Source organism: Elephas maximus, chromosome 2 (genome assembly GCF_024166365.1).
Source record: "Elephas maximus indicus isolate mEleMax1 chromosome 2, mEleMax1 primary haplotype, whole genome shotgun sequence".
NCBI lineage: Eukaryota > Metazoa > Chordata > Mammalia > Proboscidea > Elephantidae > Elephas > Elephas maximus.
Window position 1 is genome coordinate 25,641,679 of NC_064820.1, and position 19,327 is coordinate 25,661,005.

A 19,327-nucleotide genomic window follows, 5' to 3' on the forward strand; every position below is an offset into this window, starting at 1 on the left:
AAGTATAGGGCCTTTGCAGGAGTCCTGGTGGCACAGTGGCTAACTGCTTAGCTTTTAACCAAAGGGTCAAAGGCTTGAACCCACCAGCTGCTACATGGGAGGAAGATGTGGCTATCTGCTTCTGTAATAATGACAGTCTTGGAAACACTATAGGACAGTTTTACATTGTCCTATAGGGCTGCTATGAGTTGGAATTAACTTGATGAAGATGGATCTTTTTGATTAGCACCTTTCTAGTAGAAAGACCTAACCTTAACACCAGGATTAATTAACAGAACCACTTTTCACCAATAGTGATATGTTTTTACTGGATAAAAAAGATTTTCTATGCTGTGTGTGCTCATAGAAGTAAAACATTATTGAATAGGATTATCTACATATTTAAATTACTTTCTCAAAATGGCCCCTCCTGAGATGTGGAAGCTTTGCCTAGGGAAAAAGAATGATAAATTACAAGGAGAATGAAGCAGAGAGGGCTTCGCATATATGAAAATTAGAACAATAAATTTAAGACAGTAGAAGTAAGAGATCGATTACAGCAAGCTAGGGACATCCTGAAATTCCTTGCTGGTAATAAGAAAATACTAAGCAAAATATATTAAGGAATAACTCCTTCCAACAGTATTAAAAAGAGCCTTGGATTAAAAATATGTCTCTGATGAAATCCCATCCCAAGTTTTGACCTCCATAATGATTTGTTGTCTATATCCCTGTCATTTATTGAAGAAAACTATAAAAATAAACAAAGAAGGCCAAACATAATGTATTTGTTTTATATTATTTACCGTAAAATTTTACCTTATGAAGTCAATTATTATGCTTTATTTTTTCACGGATAGATAAACTGTATCTCAAGTTGTTGAATGACCTTGCCCAGCCAAAGCCATTTAGCAAGTAAGATGAGGAGTTAAGATTCAAACTCTGGAGTATAGGAATCTAAAGGCCATGCTTATTCTATCACACCTTCCCTATTGATTAAATATTAAATTCTTAATATGTCATGCACTGAAGACTTACAGTATTTTTACAAACTTCTTTCTGGATTATTTTAAAGAACACATCCAAAATCTTACCACATGAGTAACTTTGACAAATCTAGAATATCCTACTGAGTTAATATTTATTAAAAAAAAAAAAAAAAAAGAAAAAAATACCCTAGGCGGTGGCTTGAAGACCCTGTATGGCACAAATGGTTAAGCACTGCTAATTAAAAGGTTGGCAATTCAAACCCATGCGAAGGTGCCTTGGAATATAGGCCTGGTGACCTGCCTCCAAAAAGCCACAACCTTGAAAACCCTATGGTGCAGGTCTACTCTGCACACATGGCATCTCCATGAGTCAGAATCAATTTGATAGCAACTAACAACATCAACAGGAAATAAAAACTTAAGAAAATGAGTTATGTTCCTCAAAAATATGTTTTGTAAATCCTAACCTCTATGCCTCTGATTATAATCCCATTTGGGATTATAACCTTTGTTATGTTAACGAGGCAGGATTAGTGTAGGGTGTATCCTGAGTTAATCTCTTTTGAGATATAAAAGGGGTTAAACAAGAGAGCAGAGATGGGGAAATAGAGATGCCAAACCAAACCATATTATGACTGCCCAGAAGTAGAATATCAAAAGAGAAAAGGACCTTCTTCAAGAGCCAACAGAGAAAAAAACCTTCCCCTAGAGTTGCATCCCTGAATTTGGATTTACAGCTCCCTAAAATGTGAGAAAATAGATTTGTTTGTTAAAGCCTTCCACTTGTGGTATTTCTGTTATAGCAGCACTAGATAACTAAGACAGAAATCTTCACATACACATATATGACACAATGAAATATATTATTTTGCACCAGGCACAGGCACAGCTAGGATAAAATAAGGACAACTGATGTTTTATAGTATGGGGTATGTTTATGGATGATGCATTAGTAACCATTGCGTAAGATGCAAAAATACATTTAAAAAAAAAATATATATATATATATAGGTCACAGGGTATTATTTTAGTTGGTAGAAAAGGTCTGGCTCCATTTAATCAAGTTATTTAAATTTTTTAACTCATTTTTTAATTTTTTAATATAAAACATGTAATATTAATAAGCCCTTCTTCACACAGATGTTACATGAGATAGTGATTTAGAAATTTTCCATCACTTTTGGTATATAGTAACTAACTGCTCAAAAGACAGTAACTATTTTCTTTTACTATCAACTTTACCTTGTGGAGGTTATCCAGCTCTACCTCTGTTGTTGGTACCCATTATTTATGTACCAAAAATGTAGATAAAATTAACAATTTGGTTAAGCTTGGCTCACTATTCTAAAGAAGTTGGAAATTATTACAAACAACAGCACTAATACCTAATACCATATAATGCTTGTTAGTTGTTGCTGTTAGGTGCCGTAGAGTCAGTCTCCACTCATAGAGACCCTATCCACAACAGAATGAAATACAGACCGGTCCTGTGCCATCCTTACCATCGTTGTTATGCTTGAGCTCATTGTTGCAGCCACTGTGTCAATCCACCTCTTTGAGGGTCTTCCTCTTTTCCACTGACCCTGTACTCTGCCAAGCATGATGTCCTTCTCCAGGGGATTGATCCCTCCTGACAACATGTCCAAAGTATGTAAGACGCAGTCTCGCCATCCTTGCTTCTAAGGAGCATTCTGGTTGTACTTCTTCCAAGATAGATCTGTTCGTTCTTTTGACAGTCCATGGTATATTCAATATTCTTTGACAACACCACAATTCAAAGGCATCTATTCTTCTTTGGTCTTCCTCATTCATTGTCCAGCTTTCATATGCATGTGATGTGATTAAAAATACCATGCCTTGGGTCAGGCGCACCTTAGTCTTCAAGGTGACACCTTTGCTCTTCAACACTTTGAAGAGGTCCTTCGCAGCAGATTTGCCCAATGCAATGTGTCTTTTGATTTCTTGACTGCTGCTTCCATGGCTGTTGATTGTGGATCCAAGTAAAATGAAATCCTTGACAACTTCAATCTTTTCTCCATTTATCATGATGTTGCTCATTGGTCCAGTTGTGAGGATTTTTGTTTTCTTCATGTTGAGGTGTAATCCATATTGAAGGCTGTGGTCTTTGACCTTCATTAGTAAGTGCTTCAAGTCCTCTTCACTTTCAGCAAGCAAGGTTGTGTCATCTGCATAATGCAGGTTGTTAATGAGTCTTCCCCCAGTCTTGATGCCCGTTCTTCTTCATATAGTCCAGCTTCTGATATTATTTGTTCAGCATACAGATTAAATAGGTATGATGAAAGAATAAAACCCTGACACACACCTTTCCTGACTTTAAACCAATCAGTATCCCCTTGTTCTGTCCAAACAACTGCCTCTTGATCTATGTAAAGGTTCCTCAAGAGCACAATTAAATGTTCTGGAATTCCCATTCTTCGCAGTGTTATCCATAGTTTGTTATGATCCATACAGTTGAATGCCTTTGTATGGTCAATAAAACACAGGTAAACATCCTTCTGGCATTCTCTGCTTTCAGCCAGGATCCATCTGACATCAGCAATGATATCCCTCGTTCCACGTCCTCTTCTGAAACCGGCCTGAATTTCTGGCAGTTCCCTGTCAATATACTGCTGCAGCCATTTTTGAATGATCTTCAGCAAAATTTTGCTAGCATGTGATATTAATGATATTGTTCTATAATTTCCACATTTGGTTTGATCACTTTCCTTGGGAATAGGCATAAATATGGATCTCTTCCAACCAGTTGGCCAGGAAGCTGTCTTCCATATTTCTTGGCATAGATGAGTGAGCACCTCCAGTGCTGCATCTGTTTGTTGAAACCTCTCAATTGATATTCCATCAGTTCCTGCAGCCTTGTTTTTCGCCAATGCCTTCAGAGCAGCTTGGACTTCTTCCTTCAGTACCATCAGTTCCTGATCATATGCCACCTCTTGAAATGGTCGAATATTGACTAATTCTTTTTGGTATAATGACTCTGTGTATGCCTTCCATCTTCTTTTGACGCTTCCTGCATCGTTTAATATTTTCCCCATGGAATCCTTCACTATTGCGACTCGAGGCTTGAATTTTTTCTTCAGTTCTTTCCGCTTGAGAAATGCCGAGCCTGTTCTTCCCCTTTGGTTTTCCATCTCCAGCTCTTTGCACATGTCATTATAATACTTTATTTTGTCTTCTCGAGAGGCCCTTTGAAATCTTCTGTTCAGTTCTTCTACTTCATGAATTCTTCCTTTTGCTTTAGCTGCTCGATGCTCAAGAGCAAGTTTCAAAGTCTCCTCTGACATCCACCTTGGTCTTTTCTTTCTTTCCTGTCTTTTCAGTGACCTCTTGCTTTCTTCATGGATGATGTCCTTGATGTCATTCCACAACTCATCTGGTCTTCAGTCAATAGTGTTCAATGTGTCAAATCTATTCTTGAGATGGTCTCTAAATTCAGGTGGGATACACTGAAGGTCATATTTTGGCTCTCGTGGACTTGCTCTGATTTTCTTCAGTTTCAGCTTGAACTTGCATATGAGCAATTGATGAGCATAGTCGGCCCCTGGCCTTGTTCTGACTGATGATATTGAGCTTTTCCATCATCTCTTTCCACAGATGTAGTCAATTTGATTTCTGTGTGTTCCATCTGGCGAGGTCCATGTGTATAGTTATCATTTATGTTGGTGAAAGAAGGTATTTCCAATGAAGAAGTTGTTGGTCTTGCAAAATTCTATCATTCAATCTCCAGCATTGTTTCTATCACCAAGGCCATATTTTCCAACTACTGATCCTTCTTCTTTGTTTCCAACTTTCACATTTCAATAGCCAGTAATTATCAAGGCACCTTGATTTTGCATGTTTGATCAATTTCAGACTGCAGCAGCTGATAAAAATCTTCTATTTCTTCACCTTTGGCCTTAGTGGTTGGTGCGTAAATTTGAATAATAGTCGTATTAACTGGTCTTACTTGTAAGTGTATGGATATTATCCTATCAATGACAGCATTGTACTTCAGAATAGATCTTGAAACATTCTTTTCGATGATGAATGCAACACCATTCCCAGCATAGTAGACTATATGATTGTTTGATTCAAAATGGCCAATACCAGTCCATTTCAGCTCACTAATGCCTAGGATATAGATGTTCATGCGTTCATTTCATTTTTGGTGATTTCCAATTTTCCTAGAGTCATACTTTGTACATTCCAGGTTCCAATTATTAATGGATGTTTTCAGCTGTTTCTTCTCATGTTGAATCATGCCACATCAGCAAGTGAAGGTCCTGAAAGCTTTACTCCATCCACGTCATTAAGGTCGACTCTACGTTGAGGAGGCAGCTCTTCCCCAGTCATCTTTTGAATGCCTTCCAACCTGGGGAGCTCATCTTCCAGCACTATATCAGACAATGTTCTGCTGCTATTCATAAGGTTTTCACTGGCTAATGCTTTTCAGAAGTAGATTGTTGGGTCCTTCTTCCTAGTCTGTCTTAATCTGGAAGCTCAGCTGAAACCTGTCCTCCATGGGTGACCCTGCTGGTATCAGAATACCAGTGGCATAGCTTCCAGCATCATAGCAACACACAAGCCCCTCAGTATGACAAACTGGCAGACACGTGGGGGATATAATGCTCACAACATACTAATGTTTAAAGGCATTACACAGATCAATTCACTTAGGGTTCACTGCAACTCTGAGGTAGTAGGCACTATTATTATTATCCCCATTACATATACAAAACTCTTCAAAACAAAGGGAGAATGTAACTTTTTCCAAAAATCATACTTAAGGCTGGGTTTCAAATCCCAGGTCCAGAGTTCATGCTTTTAATTTATGCTATATATTGTCTATTAGAGAAACACTTTGACAATTATCTGGTTCCTTAAAAAAAATAGACAACTAAGTCATATTACAGATTAGAGTTTAGAAAATTAATGGCAGTAACTTTATCTATTTAACTCCTACCCATTGCCATTGAGTCAATTCTGACTCATAGCAACCCTATAGGACAGAGTGTATCTGCCCCATAGGGTTTCCAAGGCTATAAATTATTACAGTAGTAGACTGCTACATCTTTCTCCCATGGAGCAGCTGGTAGGTTAGATGCAGAAATTCATAATGGTTTCAGTGCCTTTGGGCTTCTGTAGCAAATGAACCTTCAGATGATTCCACCCCCCAGCTGTCAAGTCTTCCAAATATCATTGAGCAGATATTAAGCCATCCTTTTTGGATGAACCTTTGTGGAATTCATGACTTAAACAAACTGATAATTTGTTATGCAGCAAAGTATAGCTTAACCTGAAGATGAAAAATTCTAAAATATATATTCAGAGAAAAGGAGACCATTGTTGCTCCCTTAATTAGTGTTCATTTAGACGGAAACATCTGAAGGCTCATTTACTCATGTGCCTGGTGCTTGATACCGAATGTTTGCTGGAAGCCTAGCTGGGGATGAATATCGGAACATACATCTACAATCCCGTCATGTAGCCTGGCTTCCTCAGAGCATGAACTAAATTTCAAGGACCAGCATTTCCAAAAAAGAGAGAAATCCAGGCACATACTGTTGCTTTTATGACCTTGCCTCAGAAGTCACATAGCAAAACTCCTGCTGAACGTTTAGTGGTCAGGTCAGTCACCAGCCCCTTCGAGATTCAAGGAAAGGAAAGATACACCTGACTTCTTGATAGAAGGACTATCAGTCTCACTGTAAAACATGTGGGATGATATATACATATATGTATATATATACATATATATATAGGTGCTGCCTTTGAAATTTTCAATCAGAAATTTCTTTTGGAAATGGGCTCACTATTAACTTGGGTGGTGCAAATGGTTAACATGCTCAGTTACTAACGAAAAGGTTGGGAGTTTGGGTCCATCCGGAGACACTCTTGGAAGAAAGGCCTGGTTGTCTACTTCTCAAAAGAAGTCACTTAAAACTCAATGGAGCAAAGTTATATTCTGACACATATATAGTTGTCATAAGTTGAAATTTACTCAATGGCAATTGGTTGGTTCATTGCTGTATAACCTTTAGAAAATCCTAGTAATCCTGAGTTGTAGATCATAACGGGAATTTAGAATTTATATAAATTTATCATTGTTATGCTATTTATCTCTGAGGTAAGCGGCTCTCACCAAAAGCAAAGTCATTGGTTTCATTTCTAGTCTTTTTTATGTAGTATATCAGGATTCTACTTAAGATTTCCTTTGACAAATTCTCCTGATAATCTAAAAAAGTTTGAAAATCACAGATCTATAAATACCCATCTATAGGTGGGAAATTTTGGCATAGCCTTTCCCTATGATTTATGGCAGAATCAACACTGGAATCGAAGTCTCATTATTATATTGTTCACTGTCTTGTGACATGTACTGTATTAATTAAGTCAAAGACCAAGAAGACACTCTTCCTGATGATCACTTAACTCTAATGAGTCACAGTTATACGGCATAATTTCAAGGATCAAGGTAGTTTTTTTTTTTTTTTAATATCACATGGTAAATATTCAAGAATTATCATCCGAACCATAAAACTTTTCAAAAACCAAATAACAGGTGTAATAGAACATGTTTCAAAACCTGCAAAGTACTAAGAAACACAGGTTTCCATTATACTAAAATGCAGTGAAATTATTTTGCTTCCTTATTTAGGAATGACATCTGCTTTTGAACAACGACCGGATCTAAAAATTTAATTTTGTTACCATGGGCTAAATTTCAGCTACAACAACTTCAATAATGGAAACAGCCTTTACCAAGAAACTGAATTATAATAGTGCAAACTGAGCAGGATATAATGATCCTGCTTGCAAAAAATAGTTTCTTTGGCTTTGCTATTTAAATGAGTTCACTTTGAAATTATGTGCTAAGCACAGCCATGTCTAATAATAGGTCTGTTTAAGTTACAGTGGTATGCTCTATAGCTAGACTGAGCTATCCCTAAAAACAACCAAAAAAACAAACCCGTTGCTATCGAGTTGATTCTGACACATAGCGACCCTACAGGATAGAGTAGATCTGCCCCATAGAGTTTCCAAGGCACCCTTGGTGGATTCAAACTACTGACCTTTTGATTAACAGCCATAACACTTAACCACTACACTACCAGGGTTTCCTATTCCTAAAAAAAGATTTAAATTATTCACACATACCTATGTTAAAAGCCAAGTATTACCTTTTGTGCTGTCTGTGGGAGGAAAAATGATCTAAAAAAGAAAAAGAGTAATCTTTAAAAATACCACTAATCAAGATCCTTTTTTCCAATGAAAATCTTGACTTTAAATATTTGCAATATCATAATACAGGGGCTTGAGGCCAGGAAATATGTAACATTTAAACCCATACAGTTTAACACAGTGCCTTGTATATATGAGAAAATTGAATATATAAAAGAATAAATTAACTTTCAAAAACATATTGAAGTGAGACACAGTGATCAGATACAGTTAGTATAACAGGAAACCTCTCTGAATCTTGACCCATCTACATCATGATAGTCAACATATTTTTCTTCAATTCACCCACGTTCGAACAGACCTCACTACATATGCCAATTCAGTTTGTGTTAAACTATCTGTAATTCACAAAATGCTTCCCAAGTGACTCTTTTTAATATAAACACAGAAACATTGAATTATTACTTTGAAGTATGTAATACCCATTAATATAAATTCTATTAAAAAAAAAAGAGGTGATTTTATACCCCAAGTAGCTAATACCTGTCAGTAATAATCAAATTCTAGACACATACACTGAAAAAAAAAATGTTAATAGTTTATGATTCTATATCACTTTTTATTCATTGCAAGGAGGTCTTTTTCAGCAGATTTGCCCAATGCAATACATGCTTTGATTTCTTGACTGCTGGTTCCATGGGCATTAACAATAGATCCAAGAAAATGAAAGTTTTGACAACTTCAGTCTCTTCGTCTTTTATCAGAGTGTTGCTTATTAGTCCAGTTGTGAGGAGTTTCGTTTACTTTAGTTTGAAGTGTAAGCCATACTGAAGGCTGTAGTCTTTGATCTTTACCAGTAAGTGCTTCGATTCCTCTTCACTTTCAACAAGCAAGGTTGTGTCATCTCCATATCGCAGGTTGTTATTTGTTTAACATACAGATTAAGAAAGTATGATGAAATGATACAACCCTGGCATGCACCTTTCCTAATTTTAAACCATGTAGTGTCCCTTATTACGTTTGAACAGCTGTCCCTTGTTCTATGTACAGGTTCTTCATGAGTACAATTAAGTGCTCTGGAATTCCCGTTCTTCACAAAGTTGTCCATAATTTGTTGTGATCCACACAGTTGAATGGCTTTGCATAGTCAATAAAAACCAGGTAAACCTCTTTCTGGTATTCTCTGCTTTCAACCAAAATCCATCTGACATCAACCATGATATCCCTCATTCCATATCCTCTCCTGAAACCGACCTGGCTTTCTAACAGTTCCCCATCAATGAAATGTTGCAACTCTTTTTGAATTATCTTCAGGAATATTTTACTCACATGTGATATCAATAATATTGCTCAGTAATTCCCACATTCCATTGGATTGGCTTTCTTTAGGATGGGCACATATATGGACTAGGTGGCTATTTTCCAAATTTCTTGGCATAGCCAGGTGAGAGCTTCCAGCCTTGCATACATTTGTAGAAACATCTCAGTTGGTATTCTGTCAATTCCTGCACTTCGTTTTTTGACAAAGCCTTCAGTGCAGCTTGGGCTTCTTCCTTCTCTACCATGGGTTCTTGATCATTCGCTACCTCTTGAAATGGTTCAGTGTCAACCAATTATTTTAGTTACTTTGACTCTGTTTATTCCTTCCATCTTCTTTTGATTCTACCTGCATTGTTCAATTTTTTGCCAATAGAATCTTTCAATATTGCAGTCAAGGCTTGATTTTTTTCTTCAGTTCTATCACCTTGAGAAATGTCAAGCATATTCTTCCCTTTTGGTTTTCTAACTCCAGGTCTTTTCACATTTCGTAATAATACTTGATTTTGTCCTCTTGAGCCAAATATCATAACACACTGAAAAAAAAAATTCCTCTTCTCTGGATTATTTTTGTTAATGAGAGGGGAAGACAAGGAGGGCATAAACTCATACAGTATACATTTGCATGTGTATATATATATTTGTTGTTAGATGTTGTCGAGTCAGTTCCAACTCATAGCAAACCCACACACAACAGAAGGCAACACTAATTTGTCCTGCTCCATCCTCACAATCGTTGCCATGTTTGAGTTCATTGTTGCAGCCACTGAGTCAATCCATCTTGTCTAGGGTGTTCCTCTCAGTCACTGGCCCTCCATTTTACCAAGCATGATGCCCTTCTCTAGGGACTGATCCATCCTGATAACATGTCCAAAGTCTGTGAGATGTAGTCTCAACCTCCTTGCTTCTAAGGAGCATTCTGTTTGTATTTCTTCCAAAACAGATTTGTTTGTTCTTTTGGCAGTCCATGGTATACTCAATATTCTTCACCAATGCCACAATTCAAAGGCATCAATTCTTCTTCAGTCTTCCTTATTCACCATCCAGCTTTCACATGCAAATAAGGTGATTGAAAACACCATGGCTTGAGTCAGGAGCACCTTAGTCTTCAAGGTGACATTTTTGCTTTTTGACACTTTGAAGAGCTCTTTGAAAGCAGATTTGCCCAACAAAATGCATCTTTTGATTTACTGACTGCTGCTTCCATGGGTGTTGGTTGTGGATCCAATTAAAGTGAAATCCTTGACAACTTCAATCTTTTCTCCATTTATCATGATGCTACTTATTGGTCCAGTTGCGAGGGCTTTTGTTTTATGTTCATCTGTAATCCCTACTGAAGGCTATGATTTTGATCTTCATCAGTAAGTGCCTCAAGTCCTCTTCACTTTCAACAAGCAAGGCTGTGTCATCTGCATAACTCAGGCTATTAATAAGTCTTCCTCCAATCCTGACGCCCCATTCTTCTTCATATAGTACAGCTTCTTAGATTGTTTATTCAACATACAGACTGAATAAGTATGGTGAAAGGGTACAACCATGCCACACACCTTTCCTGACTTTAAACCACACAGTATCCCCTTGTTATGTTCAAAAACTGCCTCTTTGTCTAAGTACAGATTCCTCATGAGCACAAGTAAGTGGTCTGGAATTACTATTTTACCCAAAATTTGTTATGATCCACACAGTTGAATACCTTTGCACAGTCAATAAAACACTTGCAGCCAGGATCCATCTGACATCAGCAATGATATCCCTGATTCCCCATCCTCTTCTGAATCTGGATTGGATTTCTGGCAGTTCACTGCCAATATGCTGCTGCAGACACTTTTGAATGATCTGCAGAAAAGTTTCACTTGCTTGTGATACTAATGACATTGTTTGATAATTTCCGCATTTGGTTGGGTTGCCTTTCTTGGGAATAGGCATAAATACGGATGTCCTCCAGTCAGTTGACCAGGTAGCTAGCTGTTTTCCAAATTTCTTGGCAGGTGTAATTGAGCAATTCCAGTGCTGCATCGTTTCCTGAAACATCTCAACATTCCGTCAATTACCGTAACCTTTTTTTTTGCCAATGACTTCAGCACAGCTTGGACTTCTTCCTCCAGTACCACTGGTTCCTGATCATATGTAACCTCATGAAATGGTTGGACTTCAACCAATTCTTTTTGGTTTAGTGACTCTTTGTATTCCTTCCATCTTCTTTTAATGCTTCCTGTGCCTTTTAATATTTTCCCGGTAGAATCCTTCAATATTGCAATTTGAGGCTTGAAATTTTTCTTCAGTTCTTTCAGCTTAAGGAATGCTGAACGCGTTCTTCCCTTTTGGTTTTCTACCTCCAAGTCTTTGTACATGTCATTATAATACTTTGTCTTTTCAAACCACCTTTTGAAATCTATTCAGCTCTTTTACTTCATCATATATATATATATATACACACACACATACATATGTATATACATATAAATGATAGGTAGATAGATAGACAGATAGTTAGATAGATGATAGAGAGAGATAGGCCGAGGGAGAGATAGAGGAGAGGGCAAGTGAGAGAGAACAGTTTGATCATTTACTAGTTCTCAATTTTTTTTATATACTGAATTACTTTATATTCCTCTGAATGTTGTATACTTTTTCCACCTTCCTCCTATAACTTAGTATATGTCACGTTCACCTCCTTGAATATGTTTTTCTCCTCTTTTCACTATTTTGTTCCTTTTCTTCTAATATTATATATTCAGTTTAGATGTTGTATTATAGAAGAAAATTCCCCCTGGTGTCCTGTGTACTCCCATAACAAACTGTTTATGCTTTAACATGGTATAATTACTGTTTGTTTACCATTTTTGATGCCCATTAGATTGTAAGCTTATCAGAGAAAGACATTTATTCTTTGTATACCTTGTGTTCTTGAACACAAAGCTTTGTATTTAATATATATTGTTGTTATGTACCATTGAATCAATTTCAACTCAGCAAACCAGTGTAACAGAGTAGAGCTGCCCAATAGGGTTTACTTGACTGTACTCCTTATGGAAACAGATAACAAAGTCTCTCTCCCGTGGAGCTGCTGGGTGAGCTCGAACTGCCAACCTTTCAGTTAGCAGCAGAGTGCTTACACATTTGGATAACTTGGGCTCTTGTTTAATATATGTTGTTGTTGTTAGGTGTTGCCAAGTCGGTTCCAACTCATAGCAAACCTATGTACAAGAGAATGAAACTCTGCCCAGTCCTGCAAAATCCTTACAATCCTTGTTTTGCTTGAGCACATTGTTGTAGCCACTGTGTCAGCCCATCTGGTTGAGGGTCTTCCTTCAATATTCTTCTCCAACACCATAATTCAAAGATGTCAATTCTTCTTAGGTCTTTCTAGTCTTCTTTATGCATTGTCCAACTTTCACATGCATATAAGGATACTGAAAACACCATGGCCTGGATCAAGTGTACTTTAGTTCTTAAAGTGACATATTTGCTTTTTAACACTTTAAAGAGGTCTTTTGCAGCAGATTTGCCCAATGCGATGTGTTGTTTGATTTCTTGTCTGCTGCTTCCATGGGCATTGACTGTGGACCCAAATAGAATGAAACCCTTGACAACTTTAATCTTTTCTCCATTTAGCGTGATGTTACTTATTAGCCCAGTTGTATGGACTTTTGTTTTCTTTATATTGAGGTGTAATCCATACTGAAGGCTGTGGTCTTTGATCTTCATTAGTAAGTATTTCAAGTTCTCTTCACTTTCAGCAAAGAAGGTTGTGTCATCTGCATAGCTCAGGTTGTTAGTGAGTCTTCCACCAATCCTGGTTTAATATATACCAATGAATAATAAAATGTAGCTGTTATATTCATGATAGATATTGATTTTCTTGAAAAAATAATAAGAGGGAAAGTGTTGCTGTTGTAGGTGCCACCATGTTTGTTCCAGCTCATAGTGACATTATGTATAACAGAATGAAACTTTGCCCTGTTTTGCACCATTCTCACAATCCTTGCTATGTTTGAGTCCATTGCTGTAGCCACCTTGCCAATCCATCTCATCTAGGGCCTCCCTCATTTTTGCTGATTCTCTACCTTACCAAGCATGATGTCTTTCTCTAGCAATTGACCCCTCCTGATGACATGTCCAAAGTAAGTGAGACGAAATCTCACCATTCTCACTTTCACGCAGCATTCCTGTTACACTTCCTGCAAGACTAATTTGTTCTTTCTTCTGGCAGTCCATAGTATAATCTATGTTCTTCACCTACGCCACAATTTGTAAGTGTCAATTTTTCTTTGGTCTTCCTTTTTCACTGTCCATCTTTCATACACACATGTGTGATAGAAAATACCATGGATTGGGTCAGGTGCACCTTAGTCTTCAAACTGACATCTTTGTTTTGGCATACTTTAATGAGCTCTTTTGCATAAGATTTGCCCAATGCAATATGTCATTTGATTTCTTGTCTGCTGCTTCCATTGGCATGGATTGTTGATCCAAGATGAGTGAAACCCTTTAGAACTTCAATTTCTTTGTCATTTATCATGATGTTTTTATTTGTTCCATTGTAAGGATTTTTGTTTTCTTTATGTTCAGGTGTAATACATACTGAAGGCTGTAATTTGTTACCTTCACCAATAAGTTTTTCAAGTTGTCTTTACTTTTGTTTGTCAAGCACAGTTGTATCATCTGCATATCTCAGGTTGTTAATGAGTCTTTCTCCAATTCTGAAACTGCATTCTTCATATAGCACAACTCCTCAGATAATTTGTTCAGTATATAGATTAAATAATTATTGTGAAAGAATACCACTGCCACAATTCTTTTTCAGTTTTTACCCACATAGTATCCCTTGTTCTGTTAGAACGGCCGCATCTTGATCTATGTACAGGATCTGCATGAGCACAATTAACTGTTCTGGAATTCCTATTCTTTGGAATGTTATCCATAAGTTGTTATGAACCACTCAATCAAAGGCCTTCATGTAGAAAATAAAACACAGGTAAACACCTTTCTATATACTCTACTTTCAGTCAAGATCCATTTGACATCAGCAATGATTTCCCTCATTCCACACCCTCCTCAAAATCCAGACTGAATTTCTGGCAGGTCCCTGTTAGTATATGGCTTCATCCATTTTTAAATTTTCCTCAGCAAAGTTTTGCTAACATGTGATATTAATGATCTTGTTAGGTAATTATGCATTCTATTTGATCACCTTTCTTTGGAATGGGCATGAATTTGTATCTTTTCCAGTAGGTTGGCCAGGTAGCTGTCTTCCAAATTTCTTGACATAGACCAGTAAGTGCTTCCAGTATTGCATCATTTTGTTGAAGCATTTCAATTGTATTCCATCAGTTACTGGAGACTTGTTTTTCACCAATGCCTTCAGTATTGCATGTACTACTTCCTTCAGTACCAGTCTTTCTTGATTATATGTTACTTCCTGAAATGATTGAACATCAACCAATTATTTTTGGTATAGTACTGTGTATTCGTTCCATCTTCTTTTGATGCTTTCCATGCCATTCAGTTGTTTGCCGATAGACTCCTTTAATGCTGCAACTCAAGGCTTCACATTTCTCTTCAGTTCTTTCAGCTTGAGAAATGCCAATCATATTCTTCACTTTTGCATTTCTAGCTTTATGTCTTTCCACATTTCATTATAATACTTTGCCCTGTCTTTTCAAGTTACCCTTTGAAATATGTTCAGCTCTTTTACTTCATTATTTCTCAGTTTGCTGTAGCTACTCTGCACTTAAAACCAAACTTCAGAATTTTCTTGACATTTACTTTGGTCTTTCTTTCCCTTTTTTTTTTTTTTTAATGACCTTTTGCTTTCTTCATGCATTGTGTCATAGATGTCATGCCACAATTCTTGTTTTCAGTCATTAGTTTTCAGTGTGTCAAATCTGTTCTTGAGGTGGTCTTCAAATTCAGGCAGGATGTATTCAAATTCATACTTTAGATCTCTTGGGCTTGCTTTGATTCTCTTCAGCTTCAACTTGAATTTGCACATGAGGAATTCATGCTCTGTTCTGCAGTCGGCTCCCAGCTTCATCTTGACTGATAATATTGAGCTTCTCCATTATGTTTTTCAACAGATGTAGTAGACTTGATTCTTGTGTAAACCATCGGGCAAGGTCCATGTGTACGGTCATCATTTGTGATGTTGAAAAAATATTTCCAATGAACAAATTATTGATCTTGAAGAATTCTATCCTGTGATCTCTGGGATCATTCCTACAACCACAGCCGTGCTTTTCAACCACTGATCCTTATTTTTTCCATCTTTTGGATTCCAATCACCAGTAATTATCAACGCACCTGTATTGCAAATTTGATATATTTCAGGTTGAAGCAATTTGTAAACAATTTCAGTTTCTTAGTCTTTGGAATTCGTGGCTGGTATATAGATTTGAATAATAGTCATACTTACTGGTCTTCTTTGTAGGCATATGGATATTAACCTATCATTGTCATCGTGGTACTTCAGCATATATCTGGAAATGTTTATTTTGACAATGAAAACATTGCTGTTCCTCTTCAATTTGCCATTCCTGGCATGGTAGACCATATGATTGTCAAGTTCAAAATGCCTAATACCAGTGCACCTCAGCTCACTAATGTCTAGGATGTTGATCTTCAAGCACTCAATTTCATTTCTTCTGACTTCCAATTTTTCTTGATTCACACTTTGTACATTACATGTTCAGATTACTGGTGGATTTCCACAGCTGTTACTTCTTCTTTTGAGTTGCATCACATTAACAAATGATGGTCCTAAGGGCTTTATTCTATCCACATCATTAAAGGAGACTACTCTGAGAAGGCAGCTCTTTCCCAGTCGTATTTTGAGTGCCTTTCAACTTGAGGGGCTCATCTTTCAGTATTATATCATATAATGTTCTGTGGTTAACCATAACATTTTCCTCGGCTAATTTTCAAAAGCAGATTGCCAGGCCATTTTCCTAGTCTGTCTTAGTCTGAAAGCTCCTTTGAAATCTACCTACCAACCATAGTGACCCTACTGTTATTTGAGATACTGGTGGCATAGCTTCCAGAATCATAGTAACACCCAAGCCACCACAATACCACAGATCAATGGGTGGTGAAAAGTTATGATATAATATTGTTGACTTAAACATAATATAAACTGTTCCAGACAAGTTAAAAAGTACTTAGAATTTATTAGTTAATTATGCATATATGCATATGTTCCAGAAATATGATAGACCTTGGGAATCAAAATATATATAAGACAGAGTACTGTATTTTAAGAAGTTCATACTTAATTGAGAGGATCACTACTATATAAAGAGATTAAATACGGTAGATCGCATTATTTCAATAAAGTAACATTTTCCATGAAAAACATGTTTTCTATTCTTGAGTTCCATTTTTGGTGTTTAATGTTAAAATATATTTTCTATACATGTATAACTATAATTTTTAATTCAAATCTCAACCTTTAGGTAAAAAAAAAAATCATCACGTAATTTTAATTTCCTGAGAAAATATGATACTAATTAAGAAAACAGTTAAGCCTGGCATTATTGTTGTGTATATGATTTTGATGGAGCATTTAGATTGAGTTAAAGTACTGCTAAGCAACTGGATTATGGTAGTGTTCTCAGAAGCAGTTGAAAGTTTAAAATAAAATATAAGCTATCACAAGACAAATTTGGAATCAGTTATATTTACATAGCATCTAACAGTGAGGAAAATGATATAATTTCTAAGTTAGGTTGATGATGGTGTTGTTAATGATTATTATTCTTATATCTGATATGTTAGAGTGCTTTATGAAATGGCATGGAAGCTTCCTGATTCTCTCTTCAAAGTATTACTCTTACAAGTGTGACTGCAAAGGTTCCAATTCCAGAATAAATCAAACTTACTTTTTTTTTTTTATCAATAATACAGAGTAGCTTCAGACCATTACTTAGAAAAATAAGGAAACTCAGAAAATGATAGGCAAATTACCTAGACTCATACGTGTAAAGGAAGACATCCATGAAAAGTAAAAAAAAAAAAAAAAAAAAAAAAAGGAAGTCATTATTTGGATAATTGAAGAAAGAATAAAAAAAATGGCATCAATAGGGAATTGAAACCAATTAGTTATATTTAGTCCTCAAATAATCAACTACATTCTGTAAACAGATACATGTCTTCATCATAACTGGTTTCAATGTTTTGTTTTCCTAAAATTGGCACCCATCATTATACCACCAGAGAATCTGGCACACTGGCTCCAAAATCAATGAGCATTAGAATGACCTAAGGAGCGTGTTTAAAATGGTGATTTCTTCTCAATGCTCTAAGAAATTCTGATTCGCTGTGTCTTGAGTTAAGCCTAGGAATTTATCCTTTAACAAGCATCTAAAGTGATTCTGAGGAAGATGCTTGTCAAAACACAGAGGAACACTAAAACCCTGAAAAAACAAACCTGTTGCTGCAAAATTGATTCCGACTCACAGCAACTCTATAGGACAGAGTAGAGCTGCTCCATAGAGCTTCCAAGGCTGTAATCTTTACAGAGGCAGACTTCCACACCTTTCTCCCCCAGAATGGCTGATGAGTTCGAATCTCTGACTTTCTGGCTGGCAGCCGAGAAATTAACCACTGCACTTCTCAAACAAACACTAGTAGAGAAGAAATGGGCAACCCAGAGATGCCTAATCTCGATTAATGGGCCATAAATTAAACCATCAATTCCTTTTTTAAAGGTACTGATCCAAATTCGGGAGAAAAGCACTTCTGTTGAGACAGAGAAACCATACTCACATGTGCAACTGGGTCCCTGGTGAGTCTAACCACAGGGAACTCAGACAGACACGTTGTTAAATAGCACCAAAGGAATGCAAGTACCTGGAATGCAAGTCTGGGAGCAGAACTCCCTTTCAATCCCATCAGTTGGGGAAAATCGAGGAAGTGATACTTACCGTACCTTTGGGTATATGTTGAACTCAGAACGGGTAGAAACAAGGGAAATGAAGAGAGGTTTATAATCACACATAAAAATGGAAAGTCTCAGAGAGGCATTTAAGACGCTTTTTGCCAAGACCTCAGGCTTCCTTTCTGAATGCATTTCCCCTCCATTCCTCTATGCACCCATGATTCCAGCTGTACCACACTACTCGAAATATCTGATCTTGACATCAACTTTCATAACTCTTCACCTTTCCTTAGGATATTTCCTTAGCCTAGAACACTCTCCTGTTTCCCTGACAAGATATTTTGCATTGCAAAAGAATTGTTAATGTGTTATATTTATTATTATTATTCTTTTTTAGAGTACTTTTCTTTCAATAATTTACTAAAAGTGTTCAGACAGTTTGCTGTCTCTTGCACAGTTTTCTCAGTGTCTAGTAGGCAGGTATTATGATCTCTAAGCTTTTTTATTTTTTCCAATAATTTTTCTAGTTGCGGAGAAGCACATATGGTTAAGTAGCCTTCTAAAATGGCTCCCAATTATCCCCACCTTCTGATATTCACACTCTCCCATAATTATTTACCTTTAAAGAAAGTGTTGTCTGGGCCTACTGATTTGCTTCTAATGAATAAAATGTGGCAAAAGAGATGAAATGCCATTTCTGAGATTAGGTTATAGAAGGCTGTGACTTACACTTTGCTGTCACTTTTTCTCCCTCATTTGCTCATTTTGTTCAAACCAGTTACCATGTTGCAAACTACCCTATGGGAAGGCTCATATGATCAGAAACTGAAGACAGCCTTGGACCAGCACCCCAGTCCTCAGTCCAGCAGCTACAAGGAAGTGAATCCTGTCAAAAAACAGTGAATGAACTTGGAAGCAGATCCTCTCCAGTTGAATCTTGAGGTGACTGTAACCCCTGCTGACAATTTGATCGCTACCTATGACAGAA

The 19,327-nt window shown here is 36.8% G+C and overlaps 1 protein-coding gene across 4 annotated transcripts in view; it reads right to left on the reverse strand.

The window, feature by feature from the left end:
- The window catches only part of CDH12 (cadherin 12), a 378,196-nt gene that overhangs the window by 13,196 nt on the left and 345,673 nt on the right, over positions 1-19,327 (reverse strand). Inside the window, exon 8 of one of the 4 annotated variants that reach the window (XM_049861499.1) lies at positions 7,378-7,392. The exons of the other annotated variants lie outside the window; for them this stretch is intronic. Coding sequence (XP_049717456.1) covers positions 7,378-7,392 — 15 coding nt within the window. The remainder of the gene's footprint in view (positions 1-7,377; positions 7,393-19,327) is intronic. 4 annotated transcript variants of the gene reach the window in all.